Below are 16,351 nucleotides of genomic sequence, written 5' to 3'. Positions count from 1 at the left end.
GGGGTACATTTTACCATATGTGGTGACTATGCGATGTTACTAAAAAGTTTTGGAAATGGGTCCATAGTTTGATGGAGAAGATACTAAGAGCAAGGATTCCATTTACTCCAGAGGTCTTGCTGTTGAATATATTTCCAAAGGATTATGAAAAAGAGAATAGGTATTTGACTGTTTATATGACGACAGCTGGAAGAATCTTATATGCCAAATATTGGAAAACCATGGTGATACCAACGAAACAGGAGTTTGTGAATAAACTTTTTGAAACAGCAGAAAATGATAAACTGACTCTAGAAATGAGATTAAGTAAAGAGTGGACATTTCAAAAAACATGGAAAAAGTTTTATGATTGGTATAATGCAAATGTAATAGAAGACTAGGCAAGAATAGCGCAATGGACTTGAGAACACAGAAGATAGAAGAATGGAAGGTATTAGATATAGAGTTTTTATTAATTAAGTAATTGCATATAAGCATATAATGTAACTGTATTCTTGGTATATATGTTATGTGTAGTAGAGTGTCTGTTTGCAGTGTGTAGATTTGTTTGTCGTAGATTAAAAAAAATTAATAAAAGTGTACCTATGGGTACTTAAAAAAGAAAGAAAGTAAACCTATGGCTAGGTTGGGTTTTTTTTTTAACATTACAGGACACACAAAGTATATCGGTCAGTCTGTTTTAGAATTTAGCATATGAGTGGCACAGATGTACCCCACGAAACGGTTGACTCCTGGTTTTCCTTGTCTCAATTTGAGGCTATTAACCGTGTTCTCTTATTGTTTTGAAATATTTGTATTTTATGTATCTATATTTTGCTCAACAGTTTGCAGATATAATCTCATCCATTCCAACTTGGACTCTGCGTTAGCAGTGAGCCACCAAACTACCTCACCAACTGATAAGCTGTTTGTACGAACCTCCCCTGGTTCACAAACTGGTTCAGTTCATGAGGTTCGTAGATCTTCCCTCCCTCCTTTCGACTGGCAGCAGCTCCCTGAGGACAGCAGAATGCAAGGGGGGGGGAGGAGATCTTGCAAAAGCCATTAAAAGGGAACATTCCCTTTAAATGCTTTTTGCAAGCCGTGCTGCTTGGAGAAGGCATTTAAACAGATAGCAGTGTCCTTAAATGCCTTCTCTAAGCCCCACTGCCAGCGTGTTTGCTGACACGGATCACACAAACCCACCTGGGAGGTGTGTGGCTTGTGAGGGCAGGAGGACACTAACCGAGGTTCGCAAGCCACAAAACGGGCCAAGTTTCTGACGAACTTAGGTTTGTAATTTCGTTCGTGCCCATTCCTCGTTATGAACTGCACTGGGGGCTCTGCATGCCAAAAGGCAGGGTAGATGGTTTTTACCAATGTAAACATCATTCCTGATTCCTAGCTCTCTCAGCTATATGCTGTACAGACAGCTCCCACCTCAGACTCACCACTATGGTCAGGACTTACCAAAAGAAAACTCTCTTCCTCTCGGCTTGAAACCAACATTGGATCCATTGGTTTGAGGATTAGTTCTGACTTCAGGGGTTTGTGTCTTAGCAAGACCTGTGCAAGCACATACAAACACGTTATCATATACTTAGCAACTGTAATGTCAATGGACAAAGCTTTACATTTAGCTTTCCTGGAGGACATCCAGAGCACAGACCGAGAACTTCCAAAATTATGCTAAAAACTCAGTCCTACTCAGAGCCAATACTGTTTGAGGAAAGCTCCTCTGGAACAAACCTGGAATTATAATCCGTGTGCAGAGGGCAAATATTAACGAGTGGCTAAATTTGAATAACCAGAAGTCTGGGTGGCTATTTTGAAGCACTGTGTTCACTGGCTGGCACTTAAAAGCTCTCTGCACCCTCTCCATCCACAAAGACACGGAGAACAGGAAGTTAAAAGTCCTCCTCCTCTCAGCCTCACACGTCTGCCTTCAGAATAAATGTCAGAGAATCTCCTCCTTGGCTTTCTGCATACCCTCCTTAAATACAGTGTGATAGTCTTTGGCTGCGGTCACACGTAACAGAAGCCACACAAGTGAGACGGAAAACAGCCGGAGTTTCCGGGAGCGATCTCACCAGCACATCTGGCAAGCGTAGCACTCCCATGGCTCAACCGAGGCTTCCAGCCGAAACTGCGTGGCAAAAAACTAGTACCTTGGAGGTACTAGTTTCCGGAAACTGCGGGGCAAGAGCGGGCGTCTGATCGCGTTTCCGGTGGCATCCGGCGCCCGCCCATGTCCCCTTGCAAATAAGGTGTGTTTTTTTTGTCCAAGTCTCTGTGGATGCGCATGCGCACCCAACAGAGCATGCGCATTTGTCATGTACACAAAAATAAAAAACAGTTTGCCGCGGCGCGCGTTTCTTCGTTGCGCGCCGGCTTGTCCTGTGATCGGCACCTCTCCTTTGCCATGGAACCTCCACGGTACCTCCACAGAACCTCCACAGGAGGTCTGATCGCGTAACTGCGCAGTAGTTTGCCCCAGGGCAAACAGCCACGCTTCTCCTCTGCAGTTTCCTGCCCGTGTGACCGGGGCCTTTGTATGCCAAATGAGGGCTTCCAAGCTCCCCTGAGATTTCTGTGTCCTCAAGAAGTCAGAAGCTGAGCCACTTCCCTGCAGTTATCTCCCCTTGGCGGAACCAACTCCCTGGCTCACACCTTCCAGCTGGTTTTTATGCACCAGCTCTCTCTCGGCTCTACTGCCAGGGCTCTCCTCCTAAGGAAGCATCTTGCAGCTTCACCTGTGCTACTGCTGCCTCTCCAGAAAGTCACACAGGCACAGCCTTCTTCATCAACTGACCCTTCACCTAATTCAGTGGTTTTCAACCAATGGGTCAGAGCTCCACTGGCGGGGTTGCCAGCCTCCAACCCTTACCCCTGGGCCATTGTTCTTTGCTGCTTTCCAGAAGGATGTGCAGCTAATGCAATGCAAATGCCATGCCCTCTGCTTCTCTTTACTTGCATGCTGAGAGGAGCAGCAGGACAGTGAGGACAGATCACTCAATGGTCAAGAGGATTCCTTCAAAGCTCTGATTTGTTCTTCATCAGGGTACATCTCCTAATGCCTGGTTTGCATTTCCAGTCGTCCGCTGTTGGGTCTACTGCCCATGGACCTGGCCTTGATATGGTGCTTCCCCCTCTTCCTATCAAGTGACTGTGAAGTCATGTGATTGCAGCTCGGTGGGTCCCAGATTGCAACTGTGAGGGTGCGGTCAGACGCGCCATTTGATCTGGTGTCGTGCAGATTTTATCTGCATGATCACACAGTCAACATCAGCCTTCCGTCCCCAGCTGTCGCTTTCCGGCTCAAAACCACTTTAACCCAGAGTATTTTGATACCAGGTCCCCAAGTGGTGTTTTCCTGATTCTCCGGTTCCAGCCACACTTTTCTAACGTCTGATCGCTCTTGCAGTGTCGAACCACTTCCGGTTTAAACCCCCTCCCTGCTCGAAAGCTGCTCAAGGCTTCCGCTTTTCACCCACCATTTTTTTAAAGTGTTGGCGGTGTGCACATAGGCGGAGCTCCGCCACCGCATTATTAAAAACAATGTTTAAACGGTGCCTAGTTCCGCCAGCACCTGCATCCCAGCTCCCGCCGCCGGGGTTGGAGAGGAGGAGGGTCTTGGCACGGCGGCGGGCCGGCATCAGGGTGGTGGTGGGGCGCAGCACGGACCGGCGTCAGAGGCGCCTCAGCCGGGGTGGACAACGACAGGACTGCCAGCGGAGGGGCGGCCTGTTGCTGCAGCAGCAGTCGCCGCCCTGCCCCCACCTTGACTGTGGCATTTCGGAACGTGTGTGGGCTCTTGCGCCTCTTCTCCGCCTCTCCCAGTGGGCCTGCTGACCCTCCGTCCGCTGGAGCACCCGTCCCCTCGGCTGGCTCAAAGCACAGTGAGTGAGAGATGCTGCCGGCCGGCTTGGTGCCTCTGTGGGCGGGACGGAGGCAAGGGAGCTAGCCAATGCAGCCAGGGGATCCTTCAGACTGGCAGGTGCGAGAGCGAAAGGCTGTGGGAGCGTGTGCAGGAGGGACACCAAAACTCTTTTATAATAAGTAGAGATGATTAGGAAAGTTCTCTTTTCCTTCCAGCCCAATGAAATAACTCCCAAAACCACAGGAGTAAGTCTCACTAGTCAGGCCTTCTTTCCACAGAAAGGCCCCTTTAACAGCTAAAGATACCATGTTTGAGATACCATGTGCAGTTCCCAACTCTGCGTTCTTCAACGATTCTCCTGGAGAATGCCATACCTTCATCTACAGTGACTTCAATTTCTGGAATCTTCGAGTTGCTTGCAGGACTTGAGGTATCCGGACTCTGGGATCCTAAAAAGAAAAATCACACTGATTAGACTCTTTTTTCTTTCATACAGACCATTGCTGCACCATCATTAGAAGCCAACTGCCACATAACAGTTCCTTTACAGCATTTCTTTAATACTTCCAGTAGAACCAGGAGGATAGTGACCTTTTGCCAATGGATTGTAAGGTCTGAATCTAAGGGGTTTCAGTTCCAGCACCGTGCACATTTCCCCACAAATACCCCAACTTGAAGTCAGACTGGATGGGCTTTATTCATCTGAATGATTGGCTGTACAATATTCTGGGTGCCAGTCTGAACTGGAATTCACACTGCTGATGTTGACAGGTTTAAGCACTTAGCACCACAGGACTGAGCCTCTTACTGACAGATCAAAAGGTGACTGATATTATCTCAAAGTCAGTATCCAAAGCAAAACTATAAAGCCATTCTTAATAAGCAGACAGCCTAGATTCCCGTTTTATTCCTAAACAAAGCTGGAATTTAGCTTCCCAAGACAGGAACAGGGTTTGTCCTCTCCCTCTCTGCCAGATCAGTAACATTTCTGCTCTTTGTTAGGCATTATAAGAAAAGGGGCTGAGAATAAAACCGCCAATATTGTAATGCCCCTGTATAGATCTATGGCGTGGCTTCATTTGGAATACTGTGAGCAGTTCCAGTCACCGTATCTCAAAAAGGACAATGCAGAGCTGAAAAAAGTACAGAGGAAGGCAACCAAGATGATTAGGGGGTTGGCGCACCTTCCTTATGAGGAAAGGCTGAAGAGTCTTGCACTTTTCAGATTAGAAAAGGGACAACTAAGGGGGGACATGATAGAGGTTTATAAAACTATAAAGGGGTAGAGAGAGTTGACAAACAGAAATCTTTCCCCCTTTTCCAAAATACCAGAACTCAAGGGCATCCAATTAAGCCGATGGGCAACAGGTTCAGGACAGACAAAAGGGAACATTTTTTTTACACAAATGGTGATTAAACTGTGGAATTTGCTGCCAGAGGATGTGGTGGTGGTCACAGGAATAAACAGCTTTCAAAGGGGATTAGACAGATTCATGGAAGATAAGTCTATCAATGGCTACTAGCCATGGTAACTGAGGGGAATCTCCACATACAAAGATACAAAACTTCTGAATCCCAGAGCCAGAAGGCCACATCAAGGGAAGGCCTTGGCCTCTATGCCCTGTTGTTAGTCCTCCAGAGGAACTGTTTGATCACTGTGTGAGACAGGATGCTGGACTAGATGGACCACTGGTCTGATCCAGCATGGCTTTTCTTATGTTCTTATGAAGTATCATTAATGTTGCTTCTATCAGGAGAAGAGAAAGGGGGGAAACAGTTGTGCAAAATTCCTTTTTTCCAGTATGTATGTCCATTCCCACCCATTAGCAATCCCTCCTAAATCACAGAAGGAAAAAAAAGGTTTGCACATAATTACTTAGTCAAAGTTAAAGTGTGAAGGGAATAGAGAAGACTATGGGGACACCTACAGGATTTCAAAAGTCTCACTTTCAAACTGCAAATATAGTAACTGTGTCGCCTCTGCCTTATTTATGACTTGAAATTGGCACATATGTGTTTCTCAGTCACCTACCTGAAGTGTTCACCTTGCTAGCCAATCCAGGAGGCAAGTAAGAAGTGACAAGTTCTGGCCTATAAATCAGACAATTGTTATTGAGTTTTGCTCAGTCGCAATGCACATATAAAATCCACATATAAAACCACACATTCACTGTGTTTCCCCCCATAATTAAATCCAAACTAATGGTGACCATATAAACTTAGCACGTTATTCCTGTTCGGTCTTTGCATCTGTTAAGACATCTTCATTATGCTGCATGCTGATTTGCTGTTCATCCTCTGCCTATATGGATGGACTGTTAACTTCCACTTCATTGTACCTGAAGAAGGGTGCGTGAGCACGAAAGCTCATACCTTGAATAAAACTTTGTTGGTCTTAAAGGTGCCCCACTGGACTCGAACTTTGTTCTACTGCTCCAGTCCAACACAGCTACCCAACTACATCCCATAATAGTTACATGTTTGTTCGGAAAAACAAGTCAGACGGGAGCAGTTCCTGCAGAAGGGTTTCCAGGCACTGCCAAGGGATTTTCAGAATTTGAATGAAATGCCCCCACAAATGTTTCATGGTACTAGAGTTACAACCCAGGAGGAGGGGGGGGGGAGATGAAAACCAAGAGAAACCAAACAATTTTAAAAGCAGCAGAGATAAAGGGCCAGCTCACTTTTTCACCACAAATTTGATTTTCCCACTTCCACGGACAATCCTTTCCAGACGTGGGATTCCAAACCACGTGGGACTTCGAAAGGGGATGCCTTCAGGCAAACCTTCGACGTACAGATTTTCAGGGTTTGATTCAAATACAGGATAAGGGACCTTCACGGCTTCACTGAGACCCAAAGCTTGCCCTGGAAAGAAAATGGAGTAATACCAACGTGAGCACAATCTCTTGGAGGTGACTGTATACTTGGCTTGCATAGCTGGCCAATGAACATAAAATGCAAAGCAACTGGTCAAAATATTGTAACAGTGGAAATACAGTGTGGCACGTTTTAGTGTGGTACCACTACCAGTAGTTGCTATGTACAGATTAAACTCACCAAATTTCAAGTTAAATATCTCTTCTACTTGCTTTCTCAGTTTCGTGATTCTGACATTCCAATCTTCTTTGACTGAGATTAAAAAAAATACACAAATGCAATTTCATGTTTTAAGAAGTATGGCATTTTTTAAAATCAGAGGGTATGGCGGCTGTAAGTTTATCAATTCAAAATTCAACTCCTAATATGTAAAAAGCCACAAGGAGAAACGGTGAATGCTTTGTTCTTAACTAAGAGGCAGCACAGAAAAAGTTTATAACCCCTTACTGCCTTGTTCCCCGACCTGGATGGCCCCAAGTAGTCTCATCAGGTCTCGGAAGCTAAGCAGGGTTGGCCCCGATTAGTATTTGGAAGGGACACCACCAAGAAATAACAGGGTCGCTATGCAGACGCAGGCAGTGGCAAACCACGCCTGCACATCTGCTGCAGGTTGCCTGAAGAAGTGAGCAGTGATTCATGAAAGCTCATCCCCTGCCACAAATTTTTGTTTCGTCTTTAAGGTGCTGCTGGACTCTTGCTGTTAAATCCATCTAAAGGTGTATTTTAAGGGTATGTGCAAACTCTTTTTAGGCCAGGTGCAAACTCTTCCTGTATGCACATTCTAAATAATTTATAAAATTGTTGTCATCTTATGGCATTTACAAAATCATGTTTTAGGACACTCATATGAGCACGGTCTAGAGCACTTCCCAGGTTTTATCAAGTTGTCCCCAAACCCTTGAGAAAGAGCTCATGGCTGCCCTTTTCTTGCACGTTACCTGAACAGACACAATAGAAACTATCAAAAACACAACAAAGAGCCCTGACCTGGATAGCCCAGGCAAGCCCGATCTTGTCAGATCTCAGAAGCTAAGCAGGGTCAACTCTGGCAAGCACTTGGATGGGAGACCTCCATGGAATACCAGCAGCCGGGAGGGTGAGAGGAGACTTTATTCAGCCACCTCTCTAAATATCCTCCAGGCCCCCAGTAGGGGTCAGTCACCAGAGGTCACCATGACTTCCACGTGTACACACTCAGTCACCAAGGTTGCCATGACTTCCAGGTGCATGCACACTCACAAGCACGCACGCACCCACACATGATAAATACCAAAAAAAACACCCCCCAAAATGCAAAAGGGGGTCCCGATATATAGGTCATGATTTGCCTTTTCCATCGTCAAACTGCAGCCTGTTAATTTTGCTCCACAGAAGTTAAAACTGAGAATTGAATCCATCTCGGATTCCCTTTCTTCGCCATACCAGAGTGTGATAAAAAGATGGAACTCAAAAGCAGGCTTTTATAGATATAACTATTTGAATAGCGTTCCAGCAGTCAGTCTGCCAAAGGCTGTGTCAGGCCCAAGTAGGCACTCAAAATTCACATTCATGCCTGTAGACAAGCAAAAGAACATGAGTCAGGATTAAGTACCCCATGGACCACTGCTACTATTTGAACCTCCTTGGGTCAGCTGTTAACATCTTGTGGGGGGGACTTCCCTTCCAGATGTGGCAGGTAACCGGAAAAGGATTTTTTTTTATAGCAGCCGTTAGGGTTATGGCCCTCCCTATCCAGGAGGCACAACTGGCATTGTCCTTGTTGGCCTTCTGGCAAAAAAGAAATTAAACACTTGTGTGTTCTGAAGGGACAATGAAAATAAATTGTTACCTCCCATGCTGTTTTAGAGCTCTAACTGCTACTACTTTATTGCCACTTTTACTGCTGTTTTAAATAAAGTACGCTATAAATTGGTTTTAATTTTTGTACGCTATAAATTGGTTTTAATTTTTTGTTTTGTTTTGGACACTCATTTTGTTTCACTGGATTGTTGTTTTAATATTTATGGGTATTCTCATAAACAGAAAAGTGACACAGAAATCACTCACATATGTATATAAGTATCTCAAAGAAACAAGGAAATGGCAATGCTCCAAAAGTTCACTTTTCATCTCTGCAATTAATCAATGGGTTGGATGGGCACAAACCAGATAAATGGAGCTTTGTCGCAGTTTGTGAGGTCCCACGAACCACAACGAACCTCCACTGGTTTGCAAATCAGTTTGGTTTGTTGATCTTCCCTACCTACTTTATGCTGGTGGCAGCTCCCCTAGGCCAGCAGAATGGAAGAGGGGGAAGATCTTGCATTTAAAGGGAAAGTTCCCTTTAAAAGGGAAAGTTCCCTTTAAATGGCTTTTGCAAGCAGGCACCGCACATGAGTGAAGTCCAAGCAGTGTGTTCACCACTTCTGGGTGAACTCACCACTTGGATTTCACTCGTGAAATTTAATTTCTCAGGTCACTTGAGAGTCACGCTGTTGCCACGGCAGCACAGCTTGGAGAAGGAATTTAAAGAGCCTTCTCCAATACCTACCGCTGGTGCCAGTTTGTCTACCAGCACAAACCACATGAACCCACCTGGAAGGTTTGTGGAAGGTTCATGTGGCTCGTGAGGGCAGGATGGCACAAACCAAGGTTTGCAAACCACGAACTGGTCAAAGTTCGTGATGAACATAAGTTCATAATTCAGTTCATGCCCATCCTTAGGAGACTGAATTCTCCCATATGGTGTGAGGAAGCTAAAACTACATTAAAACAGCACATCCTACCTGGCATGTTTGTTCTTGGCTGAGTAACGTCTGATGGAGTGACAGTTAGCAGTTCTGGCCTAGAATAAAAAACTAAGCATTAACAAGTAGGTAGCAACTGGCTACTCTTAAGCCTTGGAGGTCTATAATACTTCTACAAGTGGGGACCCGCAAGAAACTTGCAGGGAGGGGGCATTCCCGCACCTTTGCTTCTTTCCCTCCCCCCTTCTCTCCCCAAGCCAACCCCCCTTCTTTTTCCGCCCCCACCAAGCCAATACCTCCTTTCCCTTTCTCTCCCCCTAGCCAGTCTCTCTTTTCCCTTGCTCTCCCCCCACCAAGCGAATCCCCCCTTCTTTTAGAGCCCAGCAGAGCAGGCGATGCATGGGGGTGCTCCAAGCCTGGAGCAGCACTCAGTAGCAGCCAGGTTCAAAGTGGCTCCCAGCTTTCTACACTGCTGCAGTTGGGCCTGGAGCTTTTCCCAGGATTTCCTGCGATGGCGGCCAGGCCCGGAGCAGTTTCTGCCATTCCCCACCACCGCAGCTAAGCCCAGAGCCTCTCCCAGTGTTCTCTGCTGCTGTAACCGGGCCCAGAGAGGCTCCCTGCTTTCGCTGTACCAAGGCCTGGAGTGACTCCACAGAACCTGCAGCAGCAGCTGAGCCCCCAAAGGTAAGCTGTGTTGTCTGCACATGAGCAGACAACACTTTTTATTTGGGGAGGAATTTAAGCCCCCCAATGTATTTTTTTAACTTTTCAGGTTTTTCTGCAAACCTAAGGGGTCACCCAAGTTTGCAGGAAAGCCTGTTTGGGGTAAGTGTGCTCCCATTCGCAGATTTAGATATCTGCAATGAGGGGGCACACTTGGGAATTAGATATATAGATACTAAATCATATAACAATGGCCGTCTAACACATCTCTCTATCCTGCACTAAGAAAGTACCTTTACTCAAAAGCAGCTTTACAACCAACAGTTCAAAGACCAAATGCAGTGAACCTTAACATGTAACTTCACAAAAATGCAAAACAGGTCTGGACCAACATGGGGATTACAAAAGGCCATTTCTAATGCATAAATTGTAAAGACAGTGAAAAAATTGGTAGCTACTTATTAGTCTGATGTTCTACAGATGAACTAAGCAAACTTGGCACTCTACAGACTTACGCGTATCTCTATTTCCCAAGTGCGCCCCCCTATCTGCGGATATCTAAATCCACAGATCAGGGCCACACTTGCACTGAACTGATTTTTTTTTTAATCCCCCCAAAGTGAAAGAGCATTTTCTGAGTGTGCACAAAGAATGCTATTTACCACTTACCTTCTCAGTGTCAAAGCATCCCCAGCGCCACGGTGAGCCCAGCAGAGGGAGCAGCAAAGCCACCTGGGGGCCGTGCCGTGCCTGGTATCCGTGACTGTTGCATAGCATGGGAGCCGCACTGGGCCCATATCAGTGGCCACCACACAGCCCAGGAGCCATGCTGAGCCTGGCAGCCATGGCACAACCCAAGACTCACAGTGGTCCTGCCACCAGGAGCAACGCAGTCCATGAGTCATGCTGGGCCTGGCAAGAAAATGGGGGAGGGATTCCCCTGCGAGTATCCCAGGCCCATACTTGTTATCCATATTATAAAACTGTCCCATAACGTGTAATCCAGGGGTGATTTTGTAATGCAAGAAAGAAAATAAAACCTGAGAACCGTTCTGATTTCAGAAGGATTAATTCAAGGGGGGACTGGTCCCTCTTGGCAGAGATAAACTCATACAGCAATCGGAAATAATTGTTAGTATTGTGCAGAACATTTACTGCACAAACATTACCTCTAAATATGGAAACGCGAAAAGTAATTTAACTTACTTTTTTATTACAAATTTTATCCTGTTGCCCACTTGAAGGATTTTCTCCAGCCGAGGAATACCATACCAGGACGGACTCCGAAATGGAATGTTCTCTGGTAGACCCTCAACATAAAGATGAGTGGGGTGCGCCTCGAATTTCTGATATGGAACTGCTTTCGGTTCAGTGCTCCCCAGTGCCTCAGCTGTTGGTAGATGCGGCCAAATAAGGTTGATATTGGTTTCATTAAAAAAAACCTGTCATAACTCCCAGGGCAATCTTTAAAATCAAAGTCAAAAGGACTATTCTTTAAAATGTAGATTATAATCTATACTGAAGAAAATACCAAAAACATCCAGAGGTTTATCTAAAATGTTACAGTTGCATTCACAAATCTATCTCTAAAATGTTACAGTTGCATTCACAAATCTATCTTTTTCCCTTTAAAGAGGACGATAATGTTTTCTTCTATGTGCACCAGTAATGCTAGGAGGCAAGTCAACCAAAGCTATCATGGCAAGCCATGCCCCCCATTAAAGGCCTCTCCTGATCCATCAGCCCCCCCCCCCCATTCACTTGCATTGCAAACCAGCAAGCAAGCGATTGTTACAAACAAGAAATAAAGGCCATCAGTGTGTGAATGGACCAGAGCTACTAAAACACAACAGCTGGCCTGCAATTTGAATCCCGCCATTTGACACTTTACATCCATTCTGGCGTCATCTTTTTAACAACAGTTTCATGTAGGGACAAGCATCATCATAGACGCAACCTCCAAGATCGGATATCAACTGTTAGGGTGAAAGGTGCACAAGACAGTCTCAGATGCCTGACTGAATGATCCGGGTAAATCAGAGATTCAGAAAAAATACAAATGCTGCTTATACAGAGGTGTAAAGAGAGACTGGAAACTTAAGGAATTTCTGGGAAATCTGCACAATGAAAGCACTCTTGCAAGCTACACCCCAGCATTCAACAAAGGGAGATGAGGACGAAATAATATATTTTCCATGGCTGAAATGCTTAACAACCTGCTTAGTTCTAACATTTTCAGGTCACAGGTTTTTTTTTTTTTAAAGAAGGCAAAAGCTGTGACTAGCAGACTTGGCTTCAGAGCCTCAGCATTCACAGACAGTCTCTCTCAACTACTCGTGTGCACAAGCATAACACAATCCTCATGATCTCTTGACAAGCCCTTTGAGAAGCTCCTGTCATTTCAACCAGGATTTCCCTTGGGTGTCCACTGAAACTGACCCTCACATGCTCCATTTCTCCAACAGCAAGGGAATGAGAAAAGTGTCCTTTGCCTGCATTGCTATGACCACTGAGCCAGCAAGGACATTTGTAGTGGTTGGTAACTTGGCAAAGACCTCAGGTCTGAATACAGGCCAGCCCCCAACCCTCCATAAAATGCTGTCAAGTGAACTTACCAAACTTTCGGCAGAACAACTGATCCACCATCTTTCGTAGTTTGGTGATTCGAGCGTACCACTCTTCTTTTACTAAAAAAAAAAAAAGAATTTAAAAAGGGGCAATTCAGTCAGATGAAATACTTACAATTCCCAGTGCTGATATTTCACTCACTTTGCAAAACCCCGTTTGCTTTATCATGCTTGTCGTGGTAGTGGTCAAAGATTGTGGAAGGTAAGGGCCTGAAGCTACTAGAAAATGTCATGGAAGTAGCAGGACAGTAGCCAGGAAGCCTGCCTCCTAGAGGCCCCACAAAAGTGCCAGCAAGCAGGCATGAAAGGGTGAGGAGACACCGGAAAGGAAAAGGGGAGACGAGAATGGGCAGTGACAATGACAACCTGGGAAACAGGAGAGATTAAAGGATGCAGTGGGTAGCCAGGCACAAGAGAAATAGGAAGTGGCCCTGACCTGGATAGCCCAGGCAAGACCAGTCTTGTCAGATCTCAGAAGCAAAGCAGGGACAATTCTGGCAAGTACTTGGATAGGAGGCCTCCAAGGAATCCCAGGGCTGGGACACAGAGGCAGGCAAGCAAGCCACCTCTCTGAAAAAGTCCAAGCCCCAGCAGGGGTCGCCAGAAGTCAACCATGACTTCCAGGCATGCACGCATGCGCACACAATTTTTTTTTTCTTTTTTGAAAAAAGAGAAATAGGAATTGAAGAAGGGCAGCAGAGGAGAGGGAGGATACAGAGGATTAAGTGGTTCTGGGATAGGATCGCTGCCAAGAGGACTATCCAAATGGACTCTTTCTGTGACAGGTCTGTATGAACTATCTGATAGTTTGAGAAGATCTCTTAAGGCTTCTAACATGGCTTCACACCAAGTCACAAACATTGGTGTAGCTAGTTCAGTACTGTGTGTATTTTGTTGTTGTTCAGTCGCACAGTCGAGTCCGACTCTTTGCGACCCCATGGACCAGATCACGCCAGGCCCTCCTGTCTTCCGCCGTCCTCTGACGTTGGCTCAATTTCATGTTCGTTGCATCTATGACACTGTCTAACCATCTCATCCTTTGCCGTCCCCGTCTTCTTTGACCTTCAATCTTTCCCAGCATCAGGGTCTTCTCCAGTGAGTGCTCCCTTGTCATTTGGTGGCCAAAGTATTTGAGCTTCAGTTTCATTATCTGGCCTTCCGGGGAACAGGGAACTGTGTGTATACGAACTTGCAAAAGCTTTTGGTGGTCAGATGAACAGGAACTTAATATTACAAGTCAGATCATTTACTGCAGAGTATTTACTGCCCCAGAGATGGGTTTCCTGAAGTTTCCTCAGCTTTTTGATTTTTAGATTGAAAGTAGTAAGCTCTTATGGTACCCAGAAATGCCTGTGACATTTCCCCTGGACTCTTGCAGACTCCCTACTCCAATAAGCAACACTCACTTCTCGAGGACTAAGACTTCATTGGAAGGTCAGTTAGATCTGATTGAACAGAGAGATCAGAAGCCTGTATAGCTAGGCCTACCAAATTCATGCCCTCTTACCTCCTGCCACAGGCTTGTCTAATGGGAGATCTTCTCGAGTTGAATTTAGCAGTTCGTGCCTGAAAAAAGTTAAAACATACACATTTCAGAAACTAACACGCCATCATTACATTCTCAAGTTAAGCTCCGCAGTAAGCACTCTTTCACCAATTGTATACAGCAGTGCCCTTCTAACATGTTACCAACTACAACAGAGGAGTTGGGCAATGGTCTGTAATAACTCGTGGGCCCTCAATGAAACTGCTGGGCAGTCGGGTTGGAACAGATAAAAGGAAGTACTTCTTCACCCAAAGAGTGATTCACACATGGAATTCACTGCCACAGGAGGTGGTGGTGGCGGCTACAAGCATGGACAGCTTCAAGAGGGAATTAGATAAGCATATAGAACAGAGGTCCATCGGTGGCTATTAGCCACAAGGTATAGATAGGAACTCTCAGTCTGGGGCAAGTGATGCTCTGTATTCTTGGTGCTGGGGGGCAACAGTGGGAGGCTTCTAGTGTCCTGGCCCCACTGCTGGACTTCCTGATGGCACCTGGTATTTTTGGCCACTGTGTGACAGTGTTGGACTAGATGGGCCATTGGCCTGATCCAACATTGGCTTCTCTTATGTTCTTACATGCCTAAGTTGCAGCAGAGATCTATACCACAGAGGCCACAGTATGTCAAACAACTAATGGTAGATGGGTGGAGCAGGTTTATTTTATTAGAGCAGCTGCCCACAGGCTTTCAGAGCAGTCCCTTTGTGTTTTTCAAATGGCAAAGCGAGCAATTCCGCAGAAAAAGATCACACAGACTCATGCGCTAATCAAAGCCAAAGCTACTTACTTCTTAATCACAAACCGTATCCGTTCCTTCGCCAGTAGGATCCTTTCGAGGCGAGGGATCCCATAAGTGGAGGGTCTTCGGAAGGGGATTCCTTCTGGTAGCCCTTCCACATACAAGTCTTCCACATGGGACTGGAACAGTGGATACGGTATAGACACGGGGCCTTTTGCATTAATAGCTTCAGCTTCCATATAAAGGAGAGACAGAAATAATAACCTTTAAGTACAGTGTAAAACCCATCTTTCTTTTTGCAGAAAGCAACAAACATAGCAAAAGAGGTCTCTAAGTTTGTAGACCTTATGACTGAACAAATCTAAGAAACCAGAGGGATGGCTGAATAACTACAGAACGGCAGTTTTCTGGCTTTACTCCTTACCACACTCACAAATAGCAGAAGCACAATCTATTAAGTAAAGTAAGCACACACTCAAAAGGATGCTAGCTTGCCTAATTTTTACAGGTCACACAATGAAGCTTGGACTGCCACAAATATATATTTTTTTAATTGCAGAATATAAACAGCCTAATTATTATTAAGCCTGAAAGTCTGCCGCCTTTGAAACTCCAGGTTGGAAAACGATTAGATTACACACTTTACAAAGAATGGGTTCACACAACAAGGAGACTGTGATGCCAATAAAGGTAGCTGATGAAGATGATGACAACAAGGAGATGTGGCTGCGTCTATCTCTGCCTTTCTAATTCTGAAGCACCAACACGGCTACAAACACCCTTCAGCACTGGCAGTCTCTGAACAAGAGCAGGACAACATGCCAAAAGAATTCAGACTTGATGGAGAGGATACTTCAAACCTGTTTTAAATAGTGATTCAGGGTTTCCAAATGCTAGAGGGCGATTGGATTTTTGGGAGGGGGGAAAAGTCTGTGAGCACGTACCATATTTTCTTTCAAATAACTCTTCAACTTGTTTTCTCAAGTCTGTAATTCGGGCATTCCACTTCTCTGAAAGGAAAAATAACATTAGCCCAATATAAGATATATATCAAACTTCTAACAATGTGTCCTGGCGTTGAGCTCTTGGTTACTCATCACGTCACATTGCTTAGGCATAATCAACTAAAAAGGTAAACCTTTAAAAGGAAGTAACATCCACATACCCTCTGGAGATTACAGGGTGTTGTGTTTTGTTTTGTTTTAAAAGAATTTGAACAGGCAAAGGATGCTAACCTTTGCCCCAAAATGGTTTTTCTTGGGCTGTTCAGTCAACAGCTCACTATCAACATGGGTCAGATCCATCTGCAGC

At 45.3% G+C, this 16,351-nt stretch overlaps 1 protein-coding gene across 1 annotated transcript in view; it reads right to left on the bottom strand.

Moving 5' to 3' along the window:
* The window catches only part of GTF2I (general transcription factor IIi), a gene marked incomplete at its 3' end in the record, with an annotated part of 79,004 nt that overhangs the window by 12,211 nt on the left and 50,442 nt on the right, over nt 1–16,351 (bottom strand). Inside the window, 11 exon segments of the mRNA XM_015428060.1 lie at nt 1,450–1,545; nt 4,234–4,308; nt 5,892–5,950; nt 6,544–6,727; nt 6,920–6,991; nt 9,505–9,563; nt 11,335–11,518; nt 12,744–12,815; nt 14,263–14,321; nt 15,089–15,272; nt 15,985–16,050. Coding sequence (XP_015283546.1) covers nt 1,450–1,545; nt 4,234–4,308; nt 5,892–5,950; nt 6,544–6,727; nt 6,920–6,991; nt 9,505–9,563; nt 11,335–11,518; nt 12,744–12,815; nt 14,263–14,321; nt 15,089–15,272; nt 15,985–16,050 — 1,110 coding nt within the window.

This window comes from Gekko japonicus, unplaced genomic scaffold, assembly GCF_001447785.1.
Source record: "Gekko japonicus isolate JY-2015 unplaced genomic scaffold, Gekko_japonicus_V1.1 scaffold677, whole genome shotgun sequence".
Lineage (NCBI taxonomy): Eukaryota > Metazoa > Chordata > Lepidosauria > Squamata > Gekkonidae > Gekko > Gekko japonicus.
The sequence above is the reverse complement of the archived record's forward strand: the minus strand, read 5'-3'. Positions and strand labels throughout refer to the sequence as shown.